The sequence below is a fragment of the Halichoerus grypus genome, chromosome 11, assembly GCF_964656455.1.
Source record: "Halichoerus grypus chromosome 11, mHalGry1.hap1.1, whole genome shotgun sequence".
Classification (NCBI taxonomy): domain Eukaryota; kingdom Metazoa; phylum Chordata; class Mammalia; order Carnivora; family Phocidae; genus Halichoerus; species Halichoerus grypus.
In genome coordinates, this window is record NC_135722.1 from 61911396 (window position 1) to 61931823 (window position 20428).

The 20428-nt window shown below is 43.6% G+C and overlaps 1 protein-coding gene across 26 annotated transcripts in view; it reads right to left on the reverse strand.

Annotated features, from left to right (window-relative positions):
* DLG2 (discs large MAGUK scaffold protein 2) overlaps nt 1–20428 on the reverse strand; it is a 2206895-nt gene that overhangs the window by 65412 nt on the left and 2121055 nt on the right. For all 26 annotated transcript variants that reach the window (XM_078058613.1, XM_078058610.1, XM_078058611.1 and 23 more), the window contains one exon: nt 6059–6235. In XM_078058613.1, coding sequence (XP_077914739.1) covers nt 6059–6235 — 177 coding nt within the window. The remainder of the gene's footprint in view (nt 1–6058; nt 6236–20428) is intronic.

The window sequence follows — 20428 nt, forward strand, 5'->3', positions numbered from 1 at the left end:
AGGATTTATGTTGGTAAACTTAGAGTACTGACATAGGCTTCAGAAAATTACAATGAATGTTAAATAAGGTAATACAAAATTGTTTAGCCCAGTGTCTGCTACATATTAAGAACTCCTAATTGACAATTCTAGTATACTCTTGGTATAGTGGAAAGCCATGTGGTCTTGCCATCAGAGAGACTTGGGGTCAGCCAGTGGTTGGTTGTGCATCCTCAGGCAAGTTACTTGACTTCTTGGACTGTCAGTTTCCCTTTGAGGCTTTTGTGAAGATGAAATGAAATTGTGTATTTGAAAGCACTTGGCACCATACGTGGTTGGTGCTATCATCAGATGGAATTCATCCCTCTATCTGCTGTCCTTTCACCTCCCTTGACCCCTGCTATGGACTGAATGTGTTGGCCCTCACGAATGGGATTAGTGTCCTTATAAGAAGAGGCATGAGAAATGATCTCTCTTTCAGCCATGTGAGGGTACAGCAAGAAAGCTCTCCATGAACCAGGAAGAGGGCCCTTACTGGGAACCCAAATGACCAGTGCCTTGAATTTGGACTCTCTAGCCCTTCAGAACTCTGAGAGATGGATGTCTGTTGTTAAAACACCCAGTCTACGGTATTTTGTGATGACAGCCCAAGCTGACTAGGATAGTACCTTTATTTACAAAGAGCCCCCATTAACCTAATCACAGTGTGGCTGTGCCTTAGTCACATGTTTAGTCCCATAAGCATGTGATTCCAGTTGGGCTCCAGTGACCCAATGACAGTGCTTGGCACACAGACACTGCCAAAACAATGCTTGCTCATTTAAATTTTGTCAAGTCTTATTTTTGTAACTTGGGCAGGAAGGATTGAATATAAGTTGAGAGTATCAATTCCGTTGGGGTGTCTGGGTGGCTCAGTTGGTTAAGCATCCAGTTCCTTTTTTTTTTTTTTTTTAAGATTTTATTTATTTATTTGTCAGAATGAGAGAGAGAGAGAGAGAGAGAGAGAGAATGAGCAGGGGGAGTAGAGGCAGGCAGAGGGAGAAGCAGGCTCCCCACTGAGCAGGGAGCCTGATGTGGGACTCTATTCCAGGACCCTGGGATCATGACCTGAGCCAAAGGCAGACGCTTAACTGACTGAGCCACCCAGGCATCCCTAAACATCCAACTCTTGATTTTGGCTCAGGTCATTATCTCAGGGTCATGAGATGGAGCCCCATGTCAGGCTCCATTCTGGGTGTGGAGCCTGCTTAAGATTCTTTCTCTCCCTCTCCTGCTGTCCCTCCCCCCTCCCTTTCTCCCCCCTTAATTAAAAACAAGAAAAACAAAAAAAAAGAGTATCAATTCTGTAGCCTGGATTCAAATCCTGGTTCTGCCACTTACTAGTTGGGCAATTTCAGGCAATTTAATTAACCCCTCTATGCCTCAACCTCCTGATTTGTAAAATGGGCATAATAATATAACATCTCTTAAAGGGTTATAATGTGGTTCAAATGAGTTCATTGTAGGCCATTTGGATGTCTTCTTTAGAAAAATGTCTGTTCATGTCTTCTGCCCATTTATTGATTGGATCATTTGTTCTTTGGGTGTTGAGTTTCATAAGTTCTTTATAGATTTTGGATATTAGCCCTTTATCTGATATGTCATTTGCAAATACCTTCTCCCATTCTGTCGGTTGTCTTTTGGTTTTGTTGACTGTTTCTTTTGCTGTGCAAAAGCTTTTTATCTTGATGAAGTCCCAACAGTTCACAGACACATGAAAAAGTGCTCAACATCGCTCGGCATCAGGGAAATCCAAATCAAAACCTCAATGAGATACCACCTCACATCAGTCAGAAAGGCTAAAATTAACAAGTCAGGAAATGACAGATGTTGGCGGGGATGCGGAGAAAGGGGAACCCTCCTACACTGTTGGTGGGAATGCAAGCTGGTGCAGCCACTCTGGAAAACAGTATGGAGGTTCCTCAAGAAGTTGAAAATAGAGCTACCCTACGACCCAGCAATTGCACTACTGGGTATTTACCCCAAAGATACCAATGTAGTGATCCGAAGGGATATGTGCACCCCGATGTTTATAGCAGCAATGTCCATGATAGCCAAACTATGGAAAGAGCCAAGATGTCCATTGACAGATGAATGGATAAAGAAGAAGTGGTATATATATACAATGGAATATTATGCAGCCATCAAAAGGACTGAAATCTTGCTATTTGCAACGATGTGGATGGAACTGGAGGGTATTATGCAGAGCGAAATAAGTCAATCAGAGAAAGACATGTATCATATGATCTCACTGATATGAGGAATTCTTAATCTCAGGAAACAAACTGAGGGTTGCTGGAGTGGTGGGGGGTGGGAGGGATGGGGTGGCTGGGTGATAGACATTGGGGAGGGTATGTGCTATGGTGAGCGCTGTGAGTTGTGTAAGACTGTTGAATCACAGACCTGTACCTCTGAAACAAATAATACAGTATATGTTAAAGAAAAAAAAAAAAAAAGAAGAAGATAGCAGGAAGGGAAAAATGAAGGGGGGGAAATCGGAGGGCAGACGAACCATGAGAGACTATGGACTCTGAGAAACAAACTGAGGGTTCTAGAGGGGAGGGGGTGGGGGGATGGGTTAGCCTGGTGATGGGTATTAAAGAGGGCACGTACTGAGTGGAGCACTGGTTGTTATACGCAAACAATGAATCATGGAACACTACATCAAAAACTAATGATGTAATGTATGGTGATTAACATAACATAATAAAAAAGAAAAAAGAAAAAAAAATAAATGAGTTCATTGTAAAGGGCTTAGAACAGCATCTAGCATGCTCTAGGAGTGTTTTGTTAAGTAAAATTTCTTCACCATCTTCAAAAAAAAGGAAAAGGATGGAAATAATTTTCATACTCTCCACCTTGATTTCATTGGGATGATTAAATGGAATCATCAATAGAGAAACATTTTTGTAAGGGGTCAAGTCATGCCCTGATGTTATCCATTATGAGAATTTCCCAGACCATCTCTACTAGCTGAACTGTACTCAGAAAAGGGGCTAGCAAGGAATTAAACACTGAAAAATTTAACCCCAGTCTAAAAGTAAATCATATTTGTACCAGCTCCCACTTATTCTGAGCTAGAGTTGTAAGATGCTAAATGTAGTGTAAAATGAGAAAGCCTTGCAATAAGAACTCTTTGTGGGGTAGGATTATAAATGATTTTTATTTCTTTTTTACACTTTTCAAAAATTTCCCACTTTCCTACAATGAAATGTGTTATTTTATAAACATATAAAACAATAATAGCATTTTTTGAAAGGATTAATATTCTAAGGAGAAAAGTTGACAGAAACTCATTTATAGCCATAAACACACACACACACACACAGAGGGAGAAGCTACTATAACATTCATGAGATAGAATGCAAATAAATATCAACATTAGAGTCACTAGACAAACTTCTTTTTCAGGCTAGCTGTAGTATGATTGTTAAGATGGTTTTTATCCAAAATAGGAAAGATAGCCAACTTAAGAATGACCACCAGCAGGTGGAAAATTGCCTCAAGAGGAATAGCACTGAGAATGTTCCTTGGGGGAAAGTGAAGTATAACTGAACAAATGAAGGGCTATTGACAAAGCTGGTTAGAATCACAGAACCTCTGGGTTGGAAAGGGCCTGAAAAATTGTATAGTTCAACTCTATTCAAAGCTTGAATCCCTTTTATTGTATTTCCTGACACCAGACCTTCTATTATCAGAATCACCCGGAGGGATTTACAAACACAGATTTCCAGGACCCACTCCAGATGGACTGAATTAGAATATTTGTGTGTATGTGCATGCATGTGCATGCGCGCGCACACGTACATTCACACAAACACACATACACATGCATGCACACACAGAGGAGAGGGTCAGAGAGGGAGGGAGTGGGCACATCTAAGCTTTTATAATGTTCCCTTGCTATGAAAACCACTGTTCTGGTTTACTCTCTTCCCACATAATCCATGCCATCTCTACACAGCTCCAACCAGTAAAAGAATTTCTTTAAAATGAGCTGAAATTAGGGTGCCTGGGTGGCTCAAGTCCGTTAAGCGTCTGCCTTCGGCTCAGGTCATGATCTCAGGGTCCTGGGATCGAGCCCTGCATCAGGTTCCCTGCTCTGCAGGGAGTTTCCTTCTCCCTCTCCCACTCCCCCCCTGCTTGTGTTCCCCCTCTCGCTGTCTCTCTCTGTCAAATAAATAAATAAAATCTTTAAAAAAAATAAAATGAGCTGAAATCTATTCCCACATAGCTTCCTCCACTCCATTTCTATCCTTGGGGCCATATTCAATAAGATAGCTCTTTCTTCTACAGAGCAGTGGCTCAGACAGCTCTGATGAATTGAAGCAAACCAAAATGCACGTTGCCTTGACTCTTTTTTTTAAGTAAATGGAAATGGAAAAACAGAATATAAACTAGTGCTGAGAGTCACTGCTTTGAATATATACCCTTTGAGAAAACCCTACAAGCCATAGTACAAATTCACAATGTCCTCTCAAAGCAATGTGAGGCAACTATTGTGGAGCCCGGAGGTTTTTACATTTTTTGTATTTTTTTATTAAAAGATTTTATTTATTTGTCAGAGAGAGAGAGAGAGAGAGAACGTACACAAGCAGGGGGAGCGACAGGCAGGGGGAGCGACAGGCAGAGGGAGAAGCAGACTCCCCACCAAGCTGGGAGCCTGACACGGGGCTCGATCCCAGGACCCTGGGATCATGACCCGAGCTGAAGGCAGATGCTTAACGGACTGAGCCACCCAGGTGTCCCAGAGCCCAGAGGTTTAAAGAGACCCAGAGAACTGTGCACTGGTGGGAGACCCACACAGGGGCACGGAGGGCAGGGAGGTTCTCTGGAGTTGCAGCGGCTTCTTCGTCACTCCTCCCCACTAACCATGAGGGAGCATCTGTGTGACAGTCAGCCTGCTGCCCTCTCCCCACATTCCTCCCCGGGCTGTGTGGCCCCATGCAGAGAAGGACGGGGGACCAGTCTTCTCTGGAGTGCCAATGCCCCAGAGTGATTCTTGGGTATAAGTGACATCTTCCTACTATGGTTTGTGCTAGCTCAGTTGCTGGATTGCAGCACCAGAGCGCTCAGCTTCACTGAGGACTCTTCACAGAGGTGTTTGGGGTGTTTGGACAGGAGAAAAGCCCTCTGAGAAACCTGTAGCTTGAGAAAAGTTGGTGACTGCCTTGAATAAACGTTATCCCTGACTTCAATTTCATAACCATATCTCTTTCCTGGGATACAGACAAATGTGTTTCATGGACAATATTTTGGTGCCAAGAAGAGGTTCATGGGAAGGAAAGTTCCTCCCTGGTCCTGAGGACTAGAAGCTGCTGGGGGCGCATGAGGGGGTTGGCTGTTCCAAAGTATATTCCCGCCTTTCGAAAGCATAGTGGAAGAAATGTCTAGAAGAGAAAGAGCATGGTAGTCTTGACTCAGGAAACACATATAGAACTAAGTATCTGATTGAGTGAAGGTGGGAGTTGTGGGGTGGCTGGGGAACAGGAGTAACTAAAACAGTAACAGTTATAAACCCAGTCTTTACCTCACCAGATGTTTGACAGCTCATATCCCAAGAATCTGAATTTGGAATGAAGGTTTTTAGTTTTTCTCCTGTCAGTATTTGAACGTAATACATAGGTAGGACCTTTGATTAGTAAATTGTAATTTATTGGGCTTTCACCTGACCTTTCTGTAAAGTTATCTGGTAAATGTGAACCTCTGGAATAACCTGGAGTGTGTAAGTCAGCATACGTGCTGATAAGATGATCTTGAACATGTGGATGCTGGTAAACGTTTTAGGAAGGCGGTGTAAGCAGATCCCTTTTCTTTCTTTGTGCCTTATCACAGTCACCAGTTTTGGTAAAATCCTAATATGAGAAGAATGAGAATACTTAATTAATGTCACCTGTCACCACTGACAATTTCCCCGCTGACTGACTATCCCACTCAAATGGTTATTTTGTGAACAGTTTGCCATATCTTCATATTCCCTCATTTCCACCCCCTAGATCACTGAAAAGCAAACACTCTGAAATAGAAAAGGCAGTTTTACCTCCGTTTGCTGGGGATGACCCCCATCTCCTCACTGTCCCCCTCCAGCGTGACTCTCCTGGCTTGCCACCACTCATCATCAGAGGCGTTGATAACATGGAGAATATCTCCATATTTAAAACTAAGTCCTTGACTTGGCAGCCCACTGTCCTTGCTCTTGTCATAGTCAAACATGGCTCTGTAGAAATGACAAGAGAGAACATCGTTAGGAACCTCTGCAGCACAGATTTCGAATTCACCGTTTTGATTACCCACTCTCGCCCTGAGAATCCTTCATCCATTCGATACCAGCTTCCAGGAATGACTCCCAGGATTGCAGTCTACATTCCCACTACTGTGGTCACAAATCCACGTTAGTTCCTGCTTCTCCTTGGAGGCTGCAGGGGCAGCCTCCAGACCCCTAAAATGGGGGTACTGCTTCTTTCCCTGGAGACCATCCTATGTGGCGAGGTGATAATGGGAGATGTGATAAAGGGAGTTTAGTACCTGAGATTTCTTTCCCTCCCACTACAATCAAATGTTAAAAGTCACTACAAGAAGGAAATCATGAAGAGAAGCATGGGCATCTTTTTGAATGAAGCATTTTGTGTTATGAACAAATCCTCTCAGATATATCAGTCCATCCAACTCTTTCTTTTGTAATGGGGAAACATGGTAACAACTTAAATGTCATCCCATTGGGGACTGTGAGACTTCCACTCCCTGGACTATTGGACCATTACTGAAGTTGAATGGTTGCAGTTCATTCACTATATTGTACACCTGAAACTAATATAACGCTGTATGTTAATTATACTGGAATTCAATCTTTTAAAAAAGAAAATGCTAATTAAAACCACAAAAACAGAAAAAAAATTAAAATAAATTGAATGGTGGCAGAGGTTAATCCAATGCCATGAATAAGCGCTCAAAATGCAATAATGAAAAAATATAATTACACCCATGTTTACATGTGTGTCTAGAGATAGATCAAGATTATATGAATAAGACAAATCTTTTTGCTCGCACAGAATGCTAAGCCTATCTCAGCATCGCACTCATCACTCTGAATTGTAATTCTTGCTCTATGTACCATGTTGTTCTCACTAAAGAACACATGCTGAGCCTTTGCTAAGCCAAACGCACTGTAACCTGTATAAACTGGTGGGGTGAGGGAATTGCAAACAGAACCGGATTGATGACCAAGACCTTAGTAGCTAGGTGTTACCTTAAGTAGCTGACAATTTGTGTCAAATCTTATATTGCCTGCCTCCTCCTGTCTCCCCCCATCACAAACCACCACCACACACATGCAGCGTACAATTTCTCAGGAGAAGCAGATTTTGCCACCTCCCTGCTTACTCCCCTTTGATTCCATCCTGACAATTTCCTTGGAGTGTAACCACTATGCAAGCAAAACTAGATAGATCTGGGGAACAGATTTTTTCTCAGATCACTGAGGACCAAGAATGGTTCTTTCCTTTCTTCATTTTTTTTTCCCCTCATGAAAGAAATGTCACATCTGCTGTCATGGCAACCAAAAAGAGCTGAAGACAGCTTGTAGAGCTCTCAAATATTGTAGGAAAATTTGAATTACTCGTAACACAGCTCCTTCTTCCACTAACGCTGTCCCTAAGTCATGGAATTAGGGGAGAGCTTTTCGGTCAAAGCTCCCAGAATGACTCACTTCCACCTTGACCATCTGCATCTTCTCTACCAAAGATTTTGGCAAAGCTCCACCAGGCAACAGGGGGCTGAGAGAGGGCAGGGGCCCACTTCTGACGCCGTCACTTCTCTGGCTGGGTGCTGTGACATAAATGAACTAGCACTCTGGAGCCACAGGTTTTTGTAATGCAAAATTAGTCCAATAACTACATTCGCATGGAGCTGTTGCGAACATTAATAAGACATATAAGGCTCCCAGCTCATGGCAGGTACACTGTAGCAGCTAGAGCATAGTGGTTCAGGATATGGGCTCTAGGGTCACACTGTTAGAGTCCTTTCTTGGTTCTACTATTTCTTTCCAGTCATATAGCTCATTATCCAGGCAAGCTACCTCACCTTTCTTAGGCCTCAGATTCCTCATACATACCAGCAATGATAACAGTACCCACATCAGGAAGTTGTTGTATGGATGAAATGTGACATAAGGTAATACATGTAAGAATAAAGCATGCACAACGATGCCTGGCACATAGTGACAATCAACAAGTATGAACTGTCATTATCATCTCACCTTTCCCTTTCACTCATAAAAATCCTTTCTATAGATTCTACTCTGTGCAAAAAAGAGTTAACATAGCAAGCTTGAGATTGCTATTCTTAAAAAAACCTGCCCACAAGGATGGCTCTTGGCTGACATCTGGGAAATTGGATTTTGGGAAGGTTCTCACTATTTCCTATTAAGAATGGCTCACCATGCCTAAACTGTTCGTACAAACCACATTTAAATGGAACATTTGCTTTTCTTCTGTGAGTCTGGAATTGTGGTATGGGCCAGGCAGATGGTGACTACATGATCAGCCCCCAGTAAAAACCCTGGACCCTGAGTCTTTAATGAGCTTTCCCAGAAGACAAACTTTTACACCTGGTGTGACAATTTGTTGCTGGAGAGATTAGGCATGTCCCATGTGACTCCACTGGGAGAAGGCTCTTGGAAGCGTGTGCCCAGTTTCCTCTGGATTTTGTCCCCAAATCCTTTCCCTTTGCTGATTTTGCTTTGCATCCTCTTGCTGTAATAACTCAGTCCTGAGTATGACTATGCTGAATCCTGTGAGCCCTCCTAGTGAATCATCGACCCTGGGGATTGTCTTGAGGTCTATAGATTGCAAATCATTTTCACATACACTACCTCATTTGTGACTCAATTCATTCCGACGAAGAAGGTATGATGGATATAGTATTATCCCCTTTTTATAGATGAGAGATAGACTAACCTCAGCATACAAGGGTCAGCAACCTCAGGCTGGAGTGTGGGTCCTCTGATCTGGAGCCCTAGTGCAATGCTCTTCACTTTGTTCCCCCCCAGAACCCCCCACCTCCATCCCCAAGTCTGAGAGGTGGTAACAAGGTGGCAAGGATGATGACCATGACAGCTACCACTACTTATGCTCATATTGGGTAGCTTGGCACTTTGTATCTGTTGTCTTATTTGACATCATAAGAACCTGAATGTAAAAATTAGTATCCTCATTTTACAGATGAGGGAAGGAAGCTTAGGACATTAAGGCACCAGCCCCAGGTCACACGTACGCATTTGGTGGAGACTGCATCGGGAATATGGTCTGTCCGGCTCCAAAATCCACATTTTTGGACATTTCATCGTAAGCTCAGTTTCCCAGCCTGTTTGTCCTCTGGCCGTGCTCACAATTTAGCAGTACCAGGATCTCTTCACCTCCCTTCAAGGCTGACCACCCTCCCCTACCCCCTACCCCCAAATCCCCAAAGCTCCGTTACTGCTCAGTTCTTGTCTCAGTGTTTTTTATCCTAAAAGTCTTTGAACCTGTGGTTTAGCACCAGGCTCCTTCTGGATGTAAAGTGTGGGGAGCAGAGGGAGAAAAGCCATCAGGAAGTTGGCAGGTGGTTGCCAAGAAGGCAGGCTCTAGGGTCGGACTGCCTGGGTTTGCAACTTTTTAACCATGTGATCTTAAGCAAGTGACTTAGCTTCTCTGGGTGTCAGGTTTTCATAATTGTAAAACTGGCCTATGGTAACACCACCTACTTCAAAGCATTGTGGAGAGGATTAAATGAAATAATATATGGAAAGTACTGGGACACCAGCTTGACACAGGCTGGGCTCAATAAATGGCAGCTACTATTACCATTATTGTTTTTCCGAAAAATGTGCTGGCCTTGAATCTGGGGATCTGGGTCCCCACTGTGGCACTTAGTAGGCATCTTGTGGACTGTGTATAAAGATATCTACAGTCCCACTCTATCTTCCGAGTCCAGTACAGCACTGGGCACAAACTAGACCCTCACTACAGGTCTGTGGAAATGTTTCAGATGAACTTTGAAAGCCCTGCTTCTCTCAAGCCTGTGTCCCCATGTGTAAGGGAGGGGAGGAGACACTGTTCCTGGCGGTCCCCATCAGGCCAGACATTCAATCTACTGTGCTCCGTTCTATTCCCAAGAATCCCTGAGGGAAGGTGTCCCCCTCCTGCCTTCAGCAATAGGTGTCCCCACAGAAGGGGCTCAGCAACATGCACCTCCCCAGCTCTATTTATCTCGGACAATCTGCCCCTCGAGGATTACACTGACTTCAGACTTGTCAGGTCCCTGAAAACAAGCAGCTGATACATTTCAGCAGCTTCTGACTCCTTTGGATATTAATGGATCTTCGTGTCTGGGAGAAATGCTACAGTGCCCCATCACCTAATTTAAAAAGCGATAAGCTGTTTTTAATTTGCTTTATGTGCTAATTCATCACAGCAACTTTTATAAAATGCCATTAAGACTCACACTTTCCACCTAGGGTGCTTTTAACAAGTCCATTAGATAAGTAGAATTAGAGAGGAATAATGCAGCTTCTCTCCCATCCCTCCCAGCCCTCCTGCATTTCACCATGTGGTGGCCCTTTGCCAACTGGGGAAATCTAGGAAGGGGAGTGAAGCAGCTGCTCATCCTCGTGGCTGTGCAACATGGTGGGGCGACACCTGAGCACCTGATGGAAATTGTGCTTAAGTGCCCCCACAATGTGCTAAAGACTTTATATTTATCATCTCACTCAATGTACTGGGCAGGCAAGGCAGCATGTGGGTTATATGCCAAGCTTTGGAGAGAGAAGAGACCTGGGTTTACATCCCAACTCTGCTATTCCTAGTTGTGAATTTGGGGCATGTTACCTAACTTCCTCGATGATCTCTTCAGCATAGATGGCCATTCTCTCAACTACAAAATGCAGAGAATGATGGCATTAACTCAAAAGATTGTTACAAAAATCCCACCATAGGGTGAAGCATGTGAAATGCCCAACACCCACAGAGAAGGAGTTCCATTTTGTTATTATTTCTGATAACACTCTTGCCATGTCAGCATTTTTAATCTCATAAAGGAAATGAGACCCAAAGTGCTGAAATGAAAAAAAGCTAATAAGTAACAGAACCAGGATTCAGATGTAGATAGATATGTCAGAATCAAAAGCCCATGCTCCTGGCAGTAGAATTAAGCTTACAACTCCTGGCAAGGAACGTTGTGCTTAGACCTCACTTCCAGAGATTTCATGATTTGGTGATCACATTTATATGACACCATGGACTAGATGTCAGGAGAGAGGCATGAGTAGTTTATAGAGGGCACATTCAGTTCTCACAACTGCCCCCACAAGGCATGGATTAGCCTTGTGTTGTAGATAAGGAAATACAGATTTGCATAACTTAAGTAATATGTCCGGTGTCACACCAGCTATCATGTGAAAGGGCAGGACTGAATGCGAGACCTGTCTGCCTCCAAGGCCTGTGGACTTGCTTCACCATCCCATCCACTGTCTTTGCAAGCAACCCTCTCCAATCAAAACCACCTACATTTTCTACTGGGCTTAGATTGCAGTAATATTTAATAATCATGGACCGTAATAGCACGCATGTTTTCTGTGTTGGTCAGAGGGTCGAGTTCTGGATTAACCACTTTAAGACTGGTATAGCAGAGAATCACAAGGGTAAAGAGAACCCCTGAGACTGTGCCACTAAGTACTGAAAAAATTACTTGATGTGTCTCATGGTCATTGAAGATATGGTAGGGAAAATAATACCTTAACCCCTTCTCCTCAAGGATGTCTACACCTTAATCCCAAGAAACTGAGAATATGTTACCTTCTATGGCAAAAGGGATTTGTAGATGTGATTGAAGTTAGAGGTCTTAATATGGGGAGAGTATACTTGACTCTCTGGGTGGGCCCAATCCAATCACATGAGTCCTTAAAAGTGGAAGAGAAGGCAGAAGAATAGGTCAGAGAGATGTGACATGAGAGGTACATGGCGGCCATTGCTGGATTTGAAGATGGAGGAAGATAATTTGGCATAGAAGCAATGGCAAACTAACAGAGGACAAGAAAGGATGATTTCATAGATGGCAGGTAGAAGGCAAAGGCCACCAGTTTGATGACCCTGCCAAAGATTCTTTGGAATAAAAACAACTACTAAGCAACAATAATAATAGCCTACTGAGTGCCTATTATTGGCCGGCCATGTGCAAAGTACCTTTGTGTTACATAATTCCATCTTATTGAGTCCATGTAAACAGTGTGACATGTAAGTATGATATTCCTACTTTGCAGATAAAAAATTCAAGGCTTTAATCTCCCTGCCAGGGGGATGTGGGAAAGGGATCTGCACTAGGAGCAGAGAGATCTGAAATCTAGGTGCTATTATTTTAAAAATCAGCCACTTCCAATAGTTTTTCCTTCTTTTATTTTATTTTATTTTATTTATTTATTTGACAGAGAGAGACACAGGGAGAGAGAGAACACAAGCAGGGGGAGTGGGAGAGGGAGAAGTAGGCTTCCTGTGGAGCAGGGAGCCCGATGTGGGACTCGATCCCAGGACCCTGGGATCATGACCTGAGTCAAAGGCAGACGCTTAATGACTGAGTCACCCAAGGCACCCCTAGATTTTCCTACTTAAAAGCATTCATTCGCCCTCTCATGAATCTAATAAATAAGTGTTTCAAAAACAGAGATGGCACCCTGGAAGTAGAGAGAAGCTTGGATGGATTTAGGAGAGCAGGGCTCTGGTTCTGGCTTCAACGAAATCTCACCGTGTGATCTCGAGTAAGTTACTTCACCTCTTTGGGCTTCAGCTCCTATGTAATCAACAGGCCCAAAGCACTTTCTCTAAGGCGTGTTTCAGCTGTCATGTTTTATGCCTTTGTCTTGCAAGGCACTGTGGGGAAATCAGGTTAACTTTCCATATGGCTGATAGGATGTGTGTCTCCTAGGATTGTGTTTGCCTTGTGAAAATTGCTCTGCTCTGTGCCATCTCCTCCATCAATCCTGGACCTTCTTTTCTCCTTCCTCCACCCTCACTGGGAGTTAAGGCCCCTCTCATAGGCTCTTATATCACATTGTACTGTGATTTCTAATCTTTGCAAATTCTAGTTTGTATATGCCTGGTGGACAGGGGAGGTTCATATCCCCAGGGCCTACCACATAGCAGATGTCCAATAAAGGTTATTTTCTGTTATTACATTTGTTGCCTATACTTCTCATAGGGCAGTCCTTGGAATCCAGTTGTGTACATTCTTTCTTAGGAAGGCACGGACAACTGGAAACAATAGGAAAGCCTGAGCAGCATCCAGCACCAGCTTCCCTGCCTTTCTTAGGAGATGATGAAGATCCATGCAATGCTCCTGTCTCTCAAGTCAGAATGCATTCATCTTAGGGTAGAAGGAAACACATAGCTCTGTACTGATTACTTTGCATGTCTTCTCGAGGAATCATACATACGCCTGTCGACCAGTCATCATATCCAGGCTGATGGAGGTCTGGTGTGGCCACTCAGTTCCCCATCTATTTCAATAATGAATTGTCCTTAGTGAAAAGGGTGGTGGAATCCACCCACGAATCAGTGTTAGTGGATAAGAACACATTAGCCTCTGTCAATCCTTGCTAAGAGGGTACTGACCAAGATGCTGTTTCTCCGTGATTCCTGGGCACACAGTAGGCCTTACAGTGTGCCAGGCACTGCTCTAGGTATTTATTATCTGTGATTAAAGAGATTCTACTCCTTGAAGTGCAGGCATTGTTTCCAGCTGATAGAAGGTTAAATGCACCGTGTGCCATGGACTCTGGTATCACATGGGTTATGCCATTTTGTCATTAATAACCTTATAAGGCAGGTTTGTGCTCTGTAAAGACATACTTCTCGTCATGCCAGACTGTTTCCTTCTATGTCTGGAGGATACTGAGAAACTGTCAATTTCTACTGTACCCAAGGAATCAGGCAGTCACTGTCATGACTAAAGATGGAACTAATTAGGCACCAACCAGAGGTCCTCACAGCCTGGGCCTCTCTGCAGCTGTGGCATTTGATGATAATCAGGGAAGAAGCATTACTTCCAGGGACAACAACCCTGTCTCTTAGTCTCTCCTGAGTCACCAGTGCTCTCTGTCCCTTAGGGACACAATGTGGGCAGACTTCCTGTGTCTGGAGGCCTGTGTGTTGATCATTTCAGACAAGGCATCATCAGAGTCTCCAGGGATGGGGCCCACTCCAGCCTGCTTTCTCTCTCAGGGTGTCCAAGCAATCTGTCAGGGTGATTTACACGGCTCTGCCGACTGACAGGACCTCATTGGAGGGAAGCAGAGGCAAATCTGAACCTGCCCAAAGGCAGGGCTCGACAGACCACAGCAAATGGTACTTCAGACTTCACGGTTGGGTGAGGCTATAAAAATTAATCATCTTAAAATCATTGTCTTTCCCCCCAAATGCCATCAGCTGGCGACTCAGAGATTGAAATATGGGAAAGGGAACATGGCCAGGATGAATAGACCAGGCTTTAGTACAGTTCTAAAAGCTTTTATGTGCTGGCTTTGTTTATCAGGCAATCAAAATACATTAATCAAGATATTTCAGAAAGGCTGACATAGCCCTGACCACAGCCTTTTATTTCTGATCCAAGCTGAAAATAGATATCAAGCTCTGGTATTCATGGCTTAGGTCTTATTGCCACAAATTAGTAAGCTTGCTGTAAGAGACAAAGAAGAAATATATATTTTTTTCCTTTTTTTAAGAGGGAGAGAGAGCAAGTAGGAGGGAGGGAGAGGGAGAGAGAGAAACCCAAGTAGGTTCCATGCCCAGTGCAGAGTCTGATGTGGGGTCTGATCTCAAGACCCTGAGATCATGACCTGAGCCAAAAATCAAGAGTCAGACACTTACAAACTGAGCCCCCCAGGTACCCCTAGAAATACCCTGATACAGAATTTAATTATTGCTGATACACAATTATCATTTAAACATTTAAATTTTTCTAGAGAAGACACATGTAAAGACCATGAGACATGGACATCAGATAGTCCTGGGTTCAAATAGCACCTCTGCCATTCAAAGCAGCTATGTGATTTTCATCTCTGTCCCTGGGTCTCCAAAGATGCAAAATGATAGGCAAGATCCCTGCCCAACAGAGCCCTATGCGAATTATACATACAAGACATTTTAGAACCCAATCGGTGCTCAGTATTTGTTAACTGAGTGTAAAATCCAAATTTCTTCCCTGTAAGTTCCACTGTTAAGTATCTACTGACTGACAGGTGGGATCAGCTGGTATGTTCCCTGGCTTAGAAGAGATGCTGGAGAAAGTTCATTTCTCTCACGAGCATATGGAAGAGGGGAGAAAGACATCCAAGAACGTTTGATATGACTACCCCAAATCCTCAGTGGTAGTTCATCAGGGTTGGTGATGAAATTCACATGTCACAACACCAGAAGGTTGGACTATCACTTCAGCTCCCCCCGATACTGAGCTCGCTTTTCTGTCTATGAGTTTTCAGAAAACTGGATGGGGACAACAGGCCTGGATTGGGGCAATGGAAGATATGGAATTAGGGAAAACTTCCCTTCAAAATCTCACCTATGTCCATCAATGCTCCCCTTATCACTTTTTGAATGAGGACAGATAGAAGATGGTTCCTTTCTCACCCAGGTAAAAACATTGAGTTCAGGATGTAATTTAACTTCCACATATGGATATGAGGTAATAGTCATTTAATGGAATATTATTTACAGAGTGGCTTCTATGTGCCAATCACTGAGGACTCAGCAGTGAACAGGAGGCTTGCTTCCTGTTCTCATGGAGCTTAATGTTGGGTTGAGAATACAGCTAAGGGTATATTCATTCAGCTACTCACACATTCATTCACCCATCCAGCAAATAATTATCAAGCATGTACCAATGACGATTCTAGGAGCTCGGGGTCTATCGATGAATGCAGACAGACAAAAATTCCTGCCTTCATGGAACTTACATCCTAGCGAGAGGACATGGCAATAAGTACACAGAATAATAGGAGTTGATACTTGCTATGGAAAAGTGAAAAATAGGGCAGAGTAAGGGGTATCAGGATTTTTAGATGGGTAGAGCTGTGGTAGGGCAAAGGTTGCATTTTTGAGGGGGGGTGTGGTCAAGGTAGGACTCGCTGAGAGAAAGGTGGGGCAAGGCTTGAAGGAGGTGAGTTATCATGAAGACATCTGAGGACAGTGTTCTAAGAGGGAACAGCCAGTGCAAAGGACCCAAATATAGTTAAAACTGAGTGCAGTCCATGCTATCATAGGAATTAATATGGGGGGCTACAGGATCACAGAACAGGAATCCATCAGGTGCTCAGAAAGGAGATGATGAATGGACAGTTCTCCTAGATCTACTAGCTGAGAGGTGATAGTGGTCGTTCACCTGCCTACCCCAACCAACTGAACAGGTGTGTCCTTCACGCATTCTCCTACGGGAACCTCATCTCTAACAGTAATCATCTCACATCTTGAAGACTCAGCCTCTCCTGCATCCTGCCGCTCCTTGGAAGCAGGCACGTGAGCTGGGCCATGGAACACCTTTCCTCCTCTCAGACACTCTACCACAGCTCACACCTTGCAGAGGAATTTTTCAGCCAAGAATTTCTCTCTCTTTTTTTTTTTTTTCCAGAGTGATTCCTTTATTTTTTTATTATGTTATGTTAATTACCATACATTACATCATTAGTTTTTGATGTAGTGTTCCATGATTCACTGTTTGCATATAACACCCAGTGCTCCATTCAATATGTGCCCTCTTCAATACCCATCACCAGGCTAACCTATCCCCCCACCCCCCTCCCTCTAGAATTTTTCTTAACATTATTTAAAAAGTCAAAGCACTGACTAGATAGAAAGAAACAAGCATTCTGTAAACTTGCAATCCATTCTATGAAACTCAGAACTTTCTCTGGAACCCCTCCCTGAGCCTATCCAGAGAGGGCTATCTATTCCCTTCTTCCAGCCGGGTTGCTACCTTGTCCACAGTCTTGTTCTTGCATTCAGCAGGCTACGTTTTAGTTGACTTGCCTGTGGGTCTGTTTTCCCTTCTAGACCGCCCAGTTCTGGAGGGTTAGGACAGGGTCTCATTGATCTGTGTGTCTCTCGAACAGAGCCCAGAGTGGGAGGTGATTGCGACACAAGGCTAAATTGAATTGAACTGAATTCAGAACCCAAGCTGTGTGACCTTGGGAACATTACTTCAACTCTTTAGGTCTCTTTCTGTTACCTCATCTGTAAAATGGGATTAAAAATACTGTATTTTATCAATTTTAAGATGCACCTTTTTTTCATTCCCATCTCTACAGTTAGGATGTATCCCTCTCTTTTTTTTTTTTTTAAGATTTTATTTATTTGAGAGAGAGAGCGAGCACAAGCAGGAAGCAGGGGGAGTGGGAGAGGGAGAAGCAGGCTTCCCGCTGAGCAGGGAGCCCGATGCAGGGCTCGATCCCAGGACTCTGGGATCATGACCCGAGCCAAAGGCAGATGCTTAATGACTGAGCCACCCAGGCACCCCAGGATGTATCTTTTTTTTTTTTTTTTTAAAGCATTTTAAAGAAAGATTTTGTTTATTTATTTTAGAGAGAAAGAGCAAGCAGGGGAGGGGCAGAGGGAGAGAGAATCTGAAGCAGACTATGTTCAGTGTGGAGCCCGATGCAGGGCTCGATCCCATGACTGGGGAGATCATGACCTGAGCCGAAACCAACAGTCAGTCAGACGGTTAACCGACTGAGCCACCCAGGCGCCCCTACTGTTAGGATGTATCTTACCGTCAGTGCCATCTCATAGTTTAATTGACGCATTTCTCCTTTCTTGGTGACATGTGGAGTCATCTTACAATCAATGACAACCTCGATTCACTGAAAAGTGTAGAAACCATCTGTTCTGAAGATTAATGAATTATGGATCAAAAGCCCTCAGATGGAGGGGATCCTGGGTAGAGAAGTTGGTTCAGGGCCCAACTCTTGGTTTCCGCTCAGGTCGTGATCTCAGGGTCCTGAGATCGAGTCCTGCGTTGGGGGTCCGTGCTCAGCAGGGAGTCTGCTTGAGATTCTCCCTCTCCCTCTGCCCTTCACACCACCATGTGCTCTCTTTCTCTCTCAAATAAATAAATAAATAAATAAATCTTAAAAAAAATCCCTCAGATCATAAACTGCTTTTGTTATACATTGTGGATCACCCCATCTTCCACTCTTCTTTCTGTACACATTTTTTTTTTAATCAAACCCCTGCAGTATTCTCTACTTGGTCAGTGACTGTTGAAAAAATGCTGAGGGGCCAAATGCTGGGCTGTAGCCTGACTTGATCAGAAAGAGTTCTGTTCCGCAATTGTGCTTAGTTGAATGAAATGTCTGTCGGAAATGTCCCAGCTTTTGCTAATAGTTTAGGAATTTAGGGAAAGAAAACAGAACTAACGATAGCCAGAATATTAGTGTTTATACTTTAAGAATTTGTGGTTTCTGTAAATATTAGTAGCATTTTATTCCAAGAGTATAATCGTTTAAGTTTAGTGCTGATGTTTTCAAGCTGGGGCATTTTCCATACACCGAGTGTAAGTCATCCACTCATTCACTCATAATCTATTGAGCACCTACTACGCACCAGGCAACAGGACAATGGAGTGTTGGTCAGACCTGAGAGATGTCCTGGCTCTGCCATTTACTTGGCCTGTGTCTGTAGGCAAGGTTTAAATTCTGTTGCTTATTATGTAAATGAAAGACTAATTCCTACCTGCCATGAACTGAACGTTTGTGTCCCCACAAAATTCCCATGTTGAAACCATTTTAACCATCCAATGTGGGGCCTCTGCGAGGTAACTGGGATTGGATGTGGTCATGAGGGTGGATGAGCGCCCTTAAGGATCACAAGAGAGCATGGTTTTCTCTCTCTGCCATGAGAGGGGACAGTGAGAAACTGGTAGTCTGCGACCTGGAAGGGGGCCCACCCCAGGGCCCCAACTGAATCTCAGACATCTAGCCTCCAGAACCGTGAGAACCAATTTCGGGTGTTTATCAGGCACCCAGTCCATGGTTGTAGCAGCTTGAACTAAGATCTGCCTAAAAGACATTGTTGGGATCAAATGAGGTAGCATGTGAAACTCCCGCAGCATGGTGCCTGGTGCATAGATACTTGGAAAGCTGCAAGAATCGTATGTCCTGGCACAGAAAACTCTGTTACAACTCAACTTTTACAGGGTTCGGGAATGATGTAATTCCAATTTGCATTTATATTAATATCGATCTATCTGCTTAACATTTATCTGGCTCTTACTAAATGGCAGACCTGGTGCTAGTGGTTCTCTTGGCAGTAAATGTGAGGGGAGCTTGGCGTAGAGACGTTTCACATGGGCTGGATTGACTGGGTAATGGGCCTTGCTCTCCCTACTGCTGCTGTCATTCCATTTGGTAAAGTGATCAGAGAGTCCTGTGGGACTGCTCTAAGACAGCCAATACACATAAATTTTAAGTGCCTGATACCATGCATTCATTCTTTTAGTCATAGTTAACGAATGCCCATTGTGTGCCAATGCTAGGTATTATGCTAGGTATTGGGATTATAGCAGTGAAATAAGAAAACCAAGGCTACTTTTGGAATTTAGAGGAAAGATAAATATAGAAGAAATAGTTATCAGTATGACACATCTTAAAAAGCAGATGGGAAGAGAATCCATGAGAGTATACAGTGGAGAGAAATGGAATGTACTGTGGGCAGAATGGGTTGGGGAGGCTTCCAGAAGGAGGCGTTGTCTAATCTAAGACCTGCAAGATGAACAGATATAGTCAGAGGAAATACACATGCAGAGGCTCTTAAGGAGGAAATAGCAGGCAGTGAATCTGAAGGAAGACCAATGTCTTGGATGGCCCAAAATGAGAGGCCAGGTCCTGGAGGGCCTGCAGGCTTATGAAGCACACTTTCTCCTTCTCATGGCAATGGGAGGCCATTAGAGGATCTTAAACAGGATAGTGAGATGATCAGATTTGCATTGAAAACAACTTTCGGGATATAAAGTGGAAAGTGGACTGGGCAAGAGCCAATGCCAAGACCCCAGGTAGTGGGCTGAGGTAGTGATCCTAATGATTATGACATGGTGGCAGTGGGACAGACAGAAGTTCCAGATATTTAACTTTAGCCAGTGTCTCTCTCACCATAATCTTAAGCAATGCTTAAAAGTTTTATTACCAGAACCTTTTTTTTTTTCTTTAAAGGAAAGCTTCTAACAACATAACAAATATCTGATTGACAACAGAGAGGGAAACCAGAAGTTTTGGCCTCTTCCACTTCAACTGTGCAGGAGCCCAAAGGCCCCTAAGAAGAACCCTGAGGCTCCTTAAATCAGAGCATGAGAATCTTCAATCTAGTACATTAGTTCCCAAGCACTTTAAAATGAAGGAACC